The sequence below is a fragment of the Vulpes lagopus genome, chromosome 11 (assembly GCF_018345385.1).
Source record: "Vulpes lagopus strain Blue_001 chromosome 11, ASM1834538v1, whole genome shotgun sequence".
NCBI lineage: Eukaryota > Metazoa > Chordata > Mammalia > Carnivora > Canidae > Vulpes > Vulpes lagopus.
Window position 1 is genome coordinate 29,092,244 of NC_054834.1, and position 14,194 is coordinate 29,106,437.

The window sequence follows — 14,194 nt, forward strand, 5'->3', positions numbered from 1 at the left end:
CCTGCGGGGAGCCGGACGCGGGACTCGATCCCAGGACCTCGGGGTCATGTCCTGAGCCCAAGGCAGACGCTCCACCGCTGATTGAGCACGGGGGAGGATTCTAGGACCGTTTCTATAACCAATGCCTGGCGTTGGCTCGGACAAGCCCCCAGCCAAGTGCCCCTAAATGCTCAATACACGTTTCCCGGGTTAAGCCAAAGATTGTGGCCTGAGTCGCCGTCAGACGTGACCTCAGATTTTCTGAGTTATTTGAAGAGACTTCTTACAAAGTTTCTCTCTCCTCTTTGTAAAATAGCCCCCGTTTTAGTTTTTTTTCTCTTGGGTCGTGTTCTGTGCCCTGGGTCCCCTCGGTGGCTGCCCCCTGAGCCGCCTGCAGGCTCCCTGCGTCCTTTCTGAGGGAGGCACAGCCACGGAAGGCCTGTCTCTGAGTGAGCGTGAAGGCTCTTCGTGGCTGTCCCCGTGGAGGTGTCCTGGCCCCCATCCCTCCTGCTCCTCGCTCCCTGTGAGAATGCAGTTCCACGGTCCCCTTCCGCTCACCGTCTCCCGTGTGCCCTGCCTCTCTTCGTGCTCCACCTGGGGTCCATGCAGCCCCCGAGTGGCTGCCCGCACAGCAGAGGCCAGGTGGTCACAGCTCCAGAGCCCAGAGGAAGGAAGTCCCTCCAGGTGGGTCAGGCCTTCAGAACCTCTCTGTTGCCGTCTACCTTCCTCCACAGATCTCCTGGCCTGGAGTCTCCGCTTGCCTTTCCTTCCCTGTGCTCTCGGACCATCGGGACCTCCAGAGCCGCCCAAGCCTGGCCTTGGTCAGAAATGATCCAGGCTGGGAAGGGTTAAGGACAGGAGCCCTGATGGATGCAGAAGATTATTAATTATCATTTAGGGAGCCGAGGAAGGGTTTCTCCCTGCCGCCTACACTCCCCTTTCACATGATCTCTGGCCATGGCCACAGATAGGAGGGGGAGAGAAGAGGAAAAGGAAGAAAAAAAAAAAAGGTTTTCAAAATAATTTAGAAAGTCTTTGTACAAGCTTGTGTTTTCAACCAGCAGCACGAATCCCAGGCAGCAATAGACCCTCGGAGGCAATAACCAACTGGGAATTGAGTGGAAAGAAAATAGGAATTCTAGACCCAAGAGCTGTCCAGATTTTTTTTTTTTTTTTTTTTTTGGTGGGAGAGGGAGTAGGGGGGAGGGATTAAGTCCAATCTTTCTGGGGGAGGGCTCAGCTCTGGGCTTTCATGGATAAAACACTAAAGATCAACTCCATGTGTGTGACCCAACTGTCCTGGAAACTTCAGCTGGAAGGGAATCCAAACCTTCAGTTGTGCTTATAACTTCAGCTCAAGTAAGAAAAATGAGGTGGGGGGGGGGACAGGGTGGGGACCGAGGCTTCGGTGGTGGGGGAGGGCTTGGGGATGGATGCGGTGGGGACGAGGCGGAAGAGAGCTATGTCTTTAATTCTGTCCTATGGTTATACATATTTTTCTTCTATGAATGGGTTTTGCTGTAAATTATAGCTTTGCCCGTGGTCCCTTGGGTCAAAAGAAATAGTCTCTAAACAGAAAACAGCTCTGATTGGTGACTTTCCTTCTCCCCTCCCAACCCCCTTCCTAATTGAAACCAAATGTGCAATATATTGGATGCTGGGATCCCTGGCGCTCTCCCAGGAATCCTCAGAATGTGAGGTTTCTCTCAAAGCATCTTGCATCAGCCTGTGGATGTATGCCTACCGCCGGGCTCCTTCGCCGGCAAAGTGGAAAAAGAAGCGTTTCACAACAAATTCTTTTTTTGGGGGGGTTGGAGGGGGACGCAGTGGATTATAAACTCTGTTTTCTTCTTCCCCAATCTGTGTACTCCTGGATGAACGTAAGTTACGTGTTTTTGTTTCTCTTTCCTCTCCTCCCTCCCCCCCACCCTTTTCTAAAAAATGAAAGCTCTGAATTTGCTTCTGATGGCTCAGGAAAAGTTTTCAAAAGGAGGCAGAAGGGGGGTTTGGAGCCAGGCGAGGCCGGGGAGGGAACGGGGGCGCCGTAGACCCGAGCTCGCACGGTGTGCGGGGAGGGGTCCTGGATTTATCTTTACGGAGGGAAGAGAAAAGCAGCCTAAGCCAGAGAGGCCCGGAGCCACTAGCGGCATCCTCAGTCGCAGCTCCAGTGCAGGGCACCGCGGGGTGGCGTGTGGCAGGCAGGCCAGGCCCACGGCACGGCTGGTTCCTGCGCCTGGACAGGCCGAGCGCGGGAGCTGGTTTCGGGGTGCAGTAAGCGCAGTGCCAGAGCGTCCTGAGTCGGGGAGAGGACAACTGATTGCACTTTCGTTTTCTCAGCAGCGTCGCCGACTCCACTGGGAGCAGGGCAGCTTGCGGGCTGTCTGGCCCGGCGGCTGGGAGGGGGCCCGTGTGGAGGGGGGCTTCTCACCCTGCCTGGCTGGCCCGGGGGTGCCTTTCCCTTTGTTAGCCCGCAGCTCGGGGCTGTTTGCAGTTGGGAGCCCTGCGTCCTGGCCGATGTTCAGGAGTCCCATCCAAGCGGCTGAAACTCTCGGGGTTGGGGTGCTCACCCTGTCCGGGCCGTGGAGGGTCAGCACCATCTTGCCCTCTGCTTTCTGCGTCCCTTCCCCAGAGTTAGAGCCCCGTGAGGAGCCTCAGAGGTGCACCCAGCCCCTCGATCAGCAGCTGCAGCAGGGACTGACACGCCGGGCCATGCCGTGCACTGGTGGGGCCTGGCCGTGGAATCGGGGCTTCCCTCGCCTCGAATGCAGCCCTCCGTCCCCTCCCCACCTCTACTTTCTTGTTCATTTTGTGGCCGAGACAATGGGGACACTTCAATGAACCAGTCCCCGCAGGGACCCTCGTTAACGGTGGCTCATCAGCTCGTGGTATTCTGGTCACACAGGGGACCCTTGAACAACAGGGGTTGGGGCACCGACCTCTGCGCAGTCGAAAGTTCATGTATAGTTTCTGACTCCCCCAGAACTTAACTACCGATAGCCCACTGTGGACCAGAAGCCTTGCCCGCAGCAACTAGTCGGTTAGCGCGTGGACTGTGTGTCGTATGTTCGCATATGTGTGTCTGTTACGTGCTGTATTCACGCAATAGAGTCGACTGGAGAAAAAATATTATCAAGAAAATCATGAGGAAGAGGAAGAAGCATTAGCAGTACTGTACGTTTTTTTTTTTTTATCAGAAAAAATCTGTATCAGCAGACCCACGCCGTTCAGACCTGTGTTTTTCGAGGGTCAGCTGTATTCGGTTGTGTGTGTGCATGTGTGTGTGTGTGTGTGTGTGTGTGTGTGTGTGGAGAATAAAGGAGCTGACATCCGAGTGCTTACTATGCACCAGGCTCCACGCTCAGAGCTCCGTATGCAGCGTTGGACGGATCCTCACAGCTCCGTAAGACGCGATTCCTATCTCATACGTGAGGATACCGAGTCTCAGCGAAGCGGAGTGGGCTGCTCAAGGAAATGCAGCTAAGAAGTCTGAAATTCACGTACGCCTGACTCTAGAACCTGTGCTCTTTTTTTTTTTTTTTTTAAATATCCTTTGCATTTAACTTTCTTAAATTGAGGTATACTCATAACGGCCGGAGATTTGTACTCCTTGCAAAGTGATCACCACAGTACGTTCAGTCCCCCTCCGTCTCCGCACATCGCCACACAGAAGCGTTGCCTTGTGATGAAACCTGAAATCTGTGCTTCGAGTCCCTGGGCGGTCATGCCCCCCTCACCCCTCCACACACGCCTGTGGTTACTTTCCGGGTCGAATTCCGCGTTTCCCTCCGTGGTCAGGAGGTGAAGGCATCAGGCTGGGCCGGGACGGATTCAGATTCTCTTGCGGGGTGCGCCCCTGTGCAGGTGGCTGCGTATTTATCTGGTGCCAGACAGGGGCTGCAAGTGGGCACCCTTGCAGGCTTCCTTCTGCGCGCTCCCTAAATACTTCCCTTTGCCGTGCAAGGAGCCTGGGGTTTAGAGTCGGAAGCACGGAGTTCAGGTGCCGGCTCCACTTTTTATCTCCTGGCAGTGTTGCACCTTGGCCTCTGTATTTATTACCCGGGGATGACGGCAGGACTTCCCAGTGTTCTTGTTTGACCAGATATGGGACAGGAGCGTGTCCTGGAGGCTGGGAAGGGCTTAACCATATCTGTCCTGGAGGCTGGGAAGGGCTTAACCATATCTGTCCTGGAGGCTGGGAAGGGCTTAACCATACCCGTTTCTGTAACGGTGATCACTGCAAACCCAGGACCACAATGTGGGGCCGTCTGTGGCATGTACTTGTCTAAAACCCTGAAATGGGAGGCCGCAGCCCCAGCCTCCTTCGGATGGAAGCAGTCCCTCCCCGTGGGGGGAGCAGTTCCAGTCTTTCCACCTGAGGCTCCCCTCCGGTGGCCTGGCTTGGCCATCGCTCCTCGCCCCAGAGGTCACAGCGGGGACCGGAGGACACCGTGCTGGCCTTGGGTCCCCTGCTTCTGTCTCCACCACCTCTGACCAGGGGGGTGTGTAGTCGTCCCTTGATTTCTCCTTGAAGGAGATCTGCCTTTGAGGGGCTTCATGGCTGAGGGTGGATCCCTGACCCGAGGCTTTCTTGTCCTTGGCAGACGCGGCTCTGCACCCCATGTCCCCCGGGCTGTGCCTGTAGCCAGAAGGAATGCAGCTGCTCCCCGGGGGTGGGGCTGGCGGGGAGGCCCCTGCCTCTGCTTCTGGTTAAGATCTGTTTGCTTTATAAACACGGAAGGTAAGGGCAGGGGGAGGGCCTTCTCAGGATCTCTTACTAAGAATCCTCACACTGGAAGTGCCCACAGTGTCTGTGCCTGTGGGATGATAGGAAATGCATGGCTGTCTCTGCCCCCAGCCCTGGGCACAGGGCGCCTCACGCCCTCCTAGTTTTCCAAGTGCTGAGAGCACTGGGGGCATTTCTTTCGAGTCCTTCAGTCTCTGACCCCATGTCCTGACCCAGGGCTCCTAAATCCCTCAGAATTTCCTGGGTGACAGGAGTGTCCTTTGTTCTAATGGGTGACTCTGGGTGGGCTCCTGGATGGGGGCCGGTCACCAGAAAGACAGAGCCCTGATCAGAAGCCTGATCAGCCCCAGAGGCTGGAGGGTGAGTCAATGATCCATCCTGCCTGCATGCAGAAACTTCCATGAGAATCCCTGCAGAATGGAAGAGGGAGCTCGGCCAGCACGTCTACCTACTGGGGGGGTGGTACGTCCCAACCCCAGGACAGAGGCTCCCGTTCTCGGGATGCCCCCAGGCCTTACCTGTGTATCTCTTCTTCTGGCTGTTCTACCGTCTCTCTTCTCTTATCTTTTTTTATATAATAAACTGGTAAAAGGAAGTAAGCGGTTCCCTGAGTTCCATGGGCTGTTCTAGCAAATGATCAAATCCAAGGATGGGGTCGTGGGAACCTCTGATTCGTGGGCCGAGTCAGACAGAAGTTGGGGACCTGGTGTTTGCCATTGATGCCTGCACTGGAGGGGGACAGTCTCGGGGGCCTGAGCCCTACCCTGTGGGGTCCACACCAGCTCCAGGAGGCCTGCCTCAGAATTTCTGGGTGCGGAAACTACACAGCTGGTGGCAGAGGCATTGTGAGCGCGTGAGTGGAGGAAACTGAGTTTTTCCTGGACGATGTCTGAGCACAGGGTGGGAGCATCATCCAAGGGAGCCCCATCAGCCCCCCTCTCCTCTAGCCTCTCTGGTAGCGCACCGTCTTCTTCCTCCACAGTCCCTCCCTGGGCTTCAAGGCACATGAGCTACCTATGACACGTCAAGAATATAGTGCATAGTGCAGACTTCCCACTCCGACTGCATTTCTAACAGGCTACCAAATAAGAGGCCCCCCCCCTCTTGTTAACGCCACACGGTTCTAGGTTAGCGATCGTTCTCAGACTCGCTTCCCGAGCTCCTTTATGAGATCCCCTCTCAGGCACATCACCCACACCTCAAACACGCAACCCAAACACGTGTCTCACTGGCATCCGGAAGGCTCACCCCCGCCCCCCATCTAAAAACAGACTTCCTTGATGTGCCCAAGTCCTGTGCAGGCTCGCCCCAGCGGCGACCGTCGCGGTGCAGACACACTGGGTTCTTTATGCCCCTTGCCCTGTTGGAAGCCGTGCCCCGTGTGAATCGACTCTCTCCCAGCGATGACGACTCAGTCCAGAAATGTGCCCGACATCCCCAGGCATCCAAGAGCGTCTCTGAATTCAGCAGCCCATCCGCAGTGAGGGCTGCTCCCCAGGAAATTAGAAACCCCGGTGGGACTTAAGGACCTCCAGGCCAATGACGTCAGAGCATCTCCAGTTGGGGGTTGGGAACCAGTACTTTGAAGTGCCCGCAGAGTGGCTCTACCGTGAACCTCCCCTGCTGAATATCCACCTCGGTTGCCTCAGCCACTCCTTGGCAGGCATGAAGGGCAGGCTGGGGACAGAAACCAGCCCGGACTGCACCGCCCTCTCCTGTTATCCTATAAGCAATCTAACGCTTCGTGCCTCCCTTCTCTGGTTGGCATGCCTCCCTCCTCCTATTGCCTCGTGTGAGCTTCCCGCAGACCTCCTCATGCTGTGTCCGACCTTGCTTTTGCCCTTAAGTGGAAGTTGTCCAGGCCTCAGACTCTTCCCGGTGTGGAGTCAGATAGACCTGACTCCCAACCCGGGCCACGCTCACCCACTCTGGGCCCCTGGGCCACCTGCTCAAACCCCCTACGTCTCAATGTCCCACTCTGTGATGTCAGGATTATAATTCCCATTTAATAGGCATTACAAACGCCACCTGCGAGCACTACACAGTTAATAGACGAGGTCGACGCGGGTATCACCAGTTCAGCACTGCTGTGTGGTCCTCCCTGTTTTCCCGAGGCCCATTCCCAGCACTCACCTGCCCAAGTCGGCCTCTGCCAACAACAGCACCCAAGGTGTGCTCACAGAGCAGAGGACATGGGTTCAAGTTCTGGCTTGGCCACCGTGTATTAGCCAAATGACCTTAGACAAGATACCCAACCTCCTTGAATCTCCTTCGTGTCGTCTCACGGGTGTGATAGAAGAACAGGTGCCACTAGATATGCAGGGAGGCCCGCGCAAAGCCTCGCACATGGTGGGGTGAACGCTCAGTAAGTGGCGCCTCTCTTACTTGTTCTGAGGCAACCGTTGGTTCCTCACAGGCCACAAGCTCACTTTGCATGAATCTTGGGGACCAATACCTTGGATTGATTCCTTTCATCTGAAAACCTTGGTTAGGTCATGGATGAGATTTGCTGGAAATTGGCCCTTTTGGATTTGAAATGACAGCTGCTGTGTCATCTCCTCACCCCCACTCCCTGCTTCCCCCACTGCACCTTTACCCAACCTTTTCCCTAATACCCGGGACACACCTGTGCCCAATACCATCTTGTCATGGGGAACTGATCAAAGAGTGGGTTACATGGCTGGGGGTCTACATGACACCAGAAGACAAAAAGAATGGGCAGTTTGGGGCAGGTAGGGAAGAGGGATATTATATATTAGCCATTGGGCAAGTCACTCCCATTACAATGAAAAGATTTAGAGGCTGTTACAAAGAGAAGATAATCCCATTACAATGAGAGGTTATGAGTCACAATGTGACTGCTGTTAGCAGAAAGCAAAATGCATTCAGGAAAGGGAGAGATGAGCTAACCAAAGAGAAATTCAAGTTTTGTGCTTCCGTAGGAATCTTCCAATAATAGACTGGTCCCACCACGGGTTCCAAACTGGAGGGACCACGGGAGGTGGGGGTATGGGGGCACTGGCCTTGACTTGTTTGTGTTGACCTGTTTTCCCCAACTTCTCATACCCAAGTGCCTGCCTCCCTTCCCCATCCCCACACTTCTCGGGAATTTCTAATCTGTTTCTCTCTGGTTGTTCTGGGTTCTCTCGGAAATTCCATTTTATTTTATTTGGTTTTCAATAAATGCGTCTATTCAACAAGTATTTATTCACTGCCTATTAGTGTAAGACACTCTGTTTAACATTTTTAAATAACCACAGCTTAATAAGGGAACGAAGATGTCCAGACGCCGGCCCAGGGACATTCACCAGAACACTCATCACCTAGTGGCTAAAGCAACGGTCTCCCTAAACTTTCTTTGTCTCTCTTCATTTCATATGCATGCGTTTGGATTTGTTGTGATTGGGCCCGTATTATACAGACATGACTTAGTTGAAAATAATTCTCTTCTTCTTTTGGTTTTCTCTCTTATTTTTGCTTTCTGTCCCTTCTGTTTTGCGTAGAACTATTTGATGTTTCCAAGTTTGTCTAATTCTCAAGCAATGGAGGCTCCCAGCACTTGGCAGGGTATATACTTTTTAGCTGGAATCTCACCTTGGCCTTCCTCGCCTAAGAAAGGTCGGGTTTGACCCAGCCCAAGTGTCACTGAGTCCTGGAGAAGCAGTGAAAAGGTGAAGAAGTTCTAAACTGGGTTCATACTCACTTCGAAGCCCCTGGGTTCAGCTGGGCTTCTCCTGGACACCGGGAGGGTCTGCAGTGGATCACTCATTCACCTGTCTTGTGGATTGTGTTTTGTGCCTAGACAGACACCAAAGAGATGTTGGAGGGTCCCTTGGACCTACTGCTCAGAGGTTAATAGTACCTGCACTGTGGTGTGTGGGTTGGAGGGGAGGGCATGATGGTCCCAGCACCATCATTTTCTAGATTTTTTTTTAAAAGATTTTATTTATTTATTCATGAGAGACACACACACACACACAGAGGCAGAGACACAGGCAGAGGGAGAAGCAGGCTCCATGCAGGGAGCCCGACGTGGGACTCGATCCCGGGTCTCCAGGATCACACCCTGGGCTGAAGGCAGGCGCTAAACCACTGAGCCACCCGGGCTGCCCCATTTTCTAGATTTTTGACCTCTGAGAAGTCTTTTGACGTCCTTGGGCCTCAATGTCCTCATCTGTCTCCCTTCTGAGTTTTTATCCCCTCCTCCTTAGGTTCAGATAAGATGATGTGTAAGAAGCTTTATACTGGAAAGCATCGTGCCTAGGAAGATGGTAGGTGGCCTGTCCTTTTGGACACATTTCAGAGGTAGCTAATCCAGCAAAATTTTCCATATGCAAGATTGTCCTTAGGGTCTTCATGGCTTAGGCAGCCAAAAATGAATTGAGATGAGAAATGGATTAAAAAGAAGGACAAGGAGTATGTGAAAGAGGAATAATGTCTAGAACTTGAAAGTCAAGGAGTAGTAAAGGGGGGTTGCTGTTTTTCTTTTTCTTTAAGATTTTATTTATTCATGAGACACAGAGAGAGAGAGGCAGAGACACAGGCAGAGGGAGAATCAGGCTCCCTGCAGGGGGCCCAATGTGGGACTGGATCCTAGGATGCCAGGATCATGCCCTGAACTGAAGGCAGATGCTTAACCACTGAGCCATCCAAGCGTCCTATTGTTTTTCTAAATAAACTTACGAGTATATATAATTTTGATAAAAATATGCCCTAATTATGAAGCAGTTCCTTTGCTATATATGCACGTGTGTGTAAATATGTTTATTGTTTGTATCTTGATTATAGATTTTTATGTAGTTGTAGAAAAGGACAAATAATCTAGTTTTTTTTTTCATTTCTTCTTTAAAAATTTTGAACACTATGAATTCAGAAAAATCCAACAATTAAAATCTTGGTGAATTCTTATGTCTAAGAGAAGTAGTTTCTCACCAATTTTTACTCCAATGGCACTGATTTTTTTTAAAAATCAATTTTTTAACCCATTATGAATTTTATGGCATTCTGGGAAGCTGTCATCGCTTTGTTTTTGCTGAATGCATATATTTATGTCTTAGCAGATGTTTGTTGTGTGCTTGCTCTCTGCCAGGTGCTAGTCTAGGTGTTAGTGATCAAGAAGACCAACAAGATGTTAGATGTTTATGATCCTTCATTACATGATTACAAATCATGCTCCTTGGTATTTCCCCAAATGAGTTGAGAGCGTATGTCCATCCACACAGAAACCTGCCTCAGATATTTGTGATGTTTATAGCAGCTTTATTTGCAATCGCCAAATGGATAAACTGAACGGACAAACTGTGGTCCATTCAGACCATGGAATATTACTCTGCAGTGAAAAGAAATTAGCCATCAAGCCATGAAAAAAAAAATAAGGAAGAGCATTCAATGCATGTGACTAAGGGACAGAAGCCAATGTGAAAAGGCTGCATTCTGTGTGGTTCCGACTCTATGACGTTCTGGAAAGGGCAAAACTATGGAGGCAGTAACAGGATGAATGGTTGTTGGGGGTTAGCGAGGAGGGAGAGATGAACATGAAGAGCGCAGAGGATTTTTAAGGCAATGAAACTATTCTGTACGATACTAAATGGCAAATACATGTCATTATACTTTTGTGCAAACCCACAGAATGTGCAACACCAGGAATGAAGCCTGATGTCAACTATGGACTTTGGGTGATAATGACGTGTCAGCGTAAACTCACGGAATGTTAGGAATGTACCACTGTTGGGGCGCCCGGGTGGCTTAATCGGTCGGGCATCCGACTCTTGATCTCAGCTCAGGTCTTGATCTCAGGGTCGTAAGTTCAGGCCCCACAATGTAACACGGTGGTGCAGGATGTTGACATAAGGAAGGCTGGATGCGTGTTTGGGGCGCAGGGGGTATATGAGAACGCTCTAGTTTCTGCTCAGCTTTGCTGTGAGCTGAAAACTGCTCTGCAGAATGAAGTCTCAAATCCCAAATTTCCAGCGTTTTGATTTCATTCTGGCTTCCTTTCTATTTGGAGGCAGACCTTGTATCATAGTTGTAACGATGAGCGTTTCTATTAGACCTTATATTATAGTTATAATGATGAGCATTTCTATTTAAAAATTATTTTTACTTTTCAGATAACTGTTGCTATTGTACCCTAACGAATAATATATAATTAATAATAATAAAAATAAATAATATCTTATTTATTAAAGGTAATGGAGGCAAAACTTTTGCTATCAGTGGTTAAAACGATTGGTAAAGACTGATTTAACAGCTTACTAGCAGATATTTGGGAAATCTCTTTGTCACATCATTCAAATTATAATAACTATCACCTGAAAGGAGAGTCATTTGTTTAACGCACAAATATTCTCGCTTAAAATCATAGTGTGGTAGAAAGAGTGGGATAGGTCAGGTTAAAAGAATAAGCTTTTTTTTTTTAAGTTTTTATTTAAATTCCACTTAACATACAGTGTAATATTAGTTTCAGGTGTACGATATAATGACTCAACACTCCCATACAACACCCGGTGCTCATCACAGCAAGTACACTCCTTCATCCCCCTCACCTGTTTCACCCATCCCCCCCCCCACACCCGCCCCCTCTGGTGACCATCGGTGTGTTCTCTACAGTTAAGAGTCTGTTTCTTGGTTTTTATTTTCTCTCTCTTTCTCTTTTCCCCCCTTTGGTTATTTGTTTTGTTTCTTAAATTCACATATGAGTGAAATCATGTGTATTTGTCTTTCTCTGAGTGACTTACTTCACTGAGCATTATGCTCTCTAGCTCCATCCACATCACTGCAAATGGTAAGATTCATTCTTTTTTATAGCCAAGTAATATTCCATTGTGTGTGTGTGTGTGTGTGTGTGTGTGTGTGTGTGTGTGACATCTTTTTTTATTCATTCATCAATCAATGAACAAATGAACACTTGGGCTGTTTTATAGTTTGGCTCTGGTAAGTAGTGTTGCTATAAATGTTTGGGGGCATGTATCCCTTTGAGTATTTTTGTATTATTTGGGTAAATACCTAGTAGCACAATTGCGCGTCGGTAGGGTAGCTCTTTTTTTTTAACTTACTGAGGGATCTCCATACTGTTTTCCAGAGTGGTTTCACCAATTTGCATTCCCACCAACAGTTCATGAGGGTTTCCTTTTCCCCATCCTTGTCAACATTGTTTCTTGTGTTGTTGACCTTAGCCATTCTGACAGGCATGAGGTGATACCTCATTGTGGTTTTGTTTTGCATTTCCCTGATGATGAGTGATGTTGAGCATCTTTTCATGTGTCTGTTGGCCATCTGGATGTCTTCTTTGGAAAAATGTCTATGTCTTCTGCCCATTTTTAAATTGGATTATTCATCTTGGGGGTGTTGAGTTTTTAATTTTAACTTTGCCACCTATTAGCAATTGGACTTTATGCAAGTATTTTTTAGACCTGTCTGCATTTCAATATTCTCATCTGGGCAATATGAAATTTCTCTATCTTCTTGTTCAAGTATGCTAATCACTGTACCCATACCAGCACCCATTCTCCCATTTCCACTTTTATAGCTAGGTCTTCGATCACTGCAGTCTCCACTGTAGTTCTTACCATGTGCTCTGAATATCCTCCTCTGTCCTCTCATGTTAGCTAAATGCCACCCCTCTCTAAAGGTCAGCTTGAGTTTCAGATCCTCTGGCCAATTCAGACCTTCCTTTTGGAATCTCTGGTTCTTTGGGTCACAATCATGTAGTCTAGCAAGGAAAATGTCTTAGGTAATTTTTATAAGTCACCTTGTAGCATAATCCATAAGTATTTGCTGAGCTATCAATATATATTCTATTAAGGTCTCATGATTTGCCTCACATAGTGTTATTTGTTGCTGGGAAAATTCTTAGAGGGCTGTAACTAAAGCCTTATATACTATAGTCTTTGAGGATGTAAAGGAGCTCAACAGACTTCTATTACTTGGTTATTCTGTAAGATCAGGATGTCCCGAGAGCCAGGTTTTGGAGAAATGGTGTAAGCACTGGGCTCACTATCAGACATACTGGACTCAGTTCCTGCTTCTCTTGCACGGTGGAAACTGAAGAAAGGAACTAATGAATGTCTCTGTGAATACAAATGAGAAGGAATAAACTCACATGTGAACACTTGGTACACTGAGTATACAATGTACACAGGGCTAATTTTTTAAAGAGCAGTGAGTAGAGAATGGTTATTCCCAGAGACCAATGACTAGTCGATTCAGGTTTCAGGATAAGGCCCCAGATTTGGCTTCTCCTGGTTTGACGATGGGCAGAGCTGGTGTCTTTCTTCGGATCATGCTTTTTCTCTCATGCGTTTGCTCAGACCTCTGCGGATAGAAGTGCTTACCTTTCACCTTCCCTTCGCACACTAGTGCTCGCTCTTCTTTGAAGCAGCTTTCATTTAAAACAATTATTAAAAAATTCTCATTTGAACATTCAGTGTCACATAAGAAGCAAATTAACTGTTGCTTTAGATCATACTTAGAGGTGAAAAAAATTTTAAACCTTTTAAAAGCTATTCATTACCATGGGGATGTCAAGCTAGGATGTAAATTCTAGACTTATGTGGATCCCTCAAAGGAGTATGAAAAGTTATTTTCTAACTCTTTTCCTGTGCTTTTGGTGGTAAACTTTGTTTTTGCAGGATAGAAGGTGATTGATGGCCTTCCTATTATCTCTTCACAACTTTCTGATGTTTACTTGCCTCCCTCATTTTCATGACTTCAGGTGCTAACTTTGGCCCCTTTACAAAGGCCCACAGGCACCCCACTTCCTCCAGAAAAAAGAGGGGCTCTGCTGTGCTGTATGCTTAGCTCGAAGAAATTCTAGCTCTAGGATACCAGGTCTCCTGGCTTTCATTTTCTAATTGATCATGTAGTTGCCAGCATTTATGATGGGTCTTCAATCAAAGACACTCAAGAGTGTCTAAAGCTATCCTGTGAAACTTCAAATGACTTTGTACTTCCTCATGATCCTACTACCAGGAGCTTTGGGCCCTGGGCAGAGCAATCTAGGAGATGGAAGGAGCACCAAAATAGGCCGAAGTTCTCATTTTCAGCCCAAACTTCTCAAGTAGTATGAATCTTGAAAGGACTTTCAGTGTTTAAGATCTAAGTCCTCACTTGAATTGGGCAGGGCAAGGAAAAGTCTGGTGAAGTTCTTAGGTAAATAGGAAAAAAAAAAGAGTTTGACACTTTACAAATGGCTCCACATTTGTTATCTGCAGACTCCGTGTAACACACGAGTCTTGGTTTTGAGGGAGATGGTGCATGTGGAAAGTCTAGATACACTTACGATGTTGCTTTGTGCAAAGGTGATTAAGGCACGAGCCGGGGTACCTCCAATTTCTTTTGGAAATAAACTGATATTAGGTTTTCCAAAGAAGTATTGAAAAAGTCATAATGAAAAGGAATAGAAATTGTATTGAATACTGTTATACTTAATGCTATATTTTAGTGTGTGTGTGTGTGTGTGTGTGTGTGTGT

General features: G+C 48.5%; 1 protein-coding gene across 3 annotated transcripts in view; it reads left to right on the forward strand.

Moving 5' to 3' along the window:
• The first annotated feature begins 1,228 nt into the window (after window positions 1-1,228).
• DDR2 (discoidin domain receptor tyrosine kinase 2) overlaps window positions 1,229-14,194 on the forward strand; it is a 150,993-nt gene continuing 138,027 nt past the window's right edge. For 2 of the 3 annotated variants that reach the window (XM_041773659.1, XM_041773658.1), the window contains exon 1: window positions 1,662-1,859. Coding sequence is in view for 1 of the 3 variants with exons in the window: in XM_041773658.1 (XP_041629592.1) it covers window positions 1,716-1,859 (144 nt within the window). In the remaining 2 variants the exon portion in view is untranslated. Of the gene's footprint in view, window positions 1,339-1,661; window positions 1,860-14,194 lie in introns of those variants that run through there. The other variant, XM_041773660.1, reaches the window with a different exon arrangement.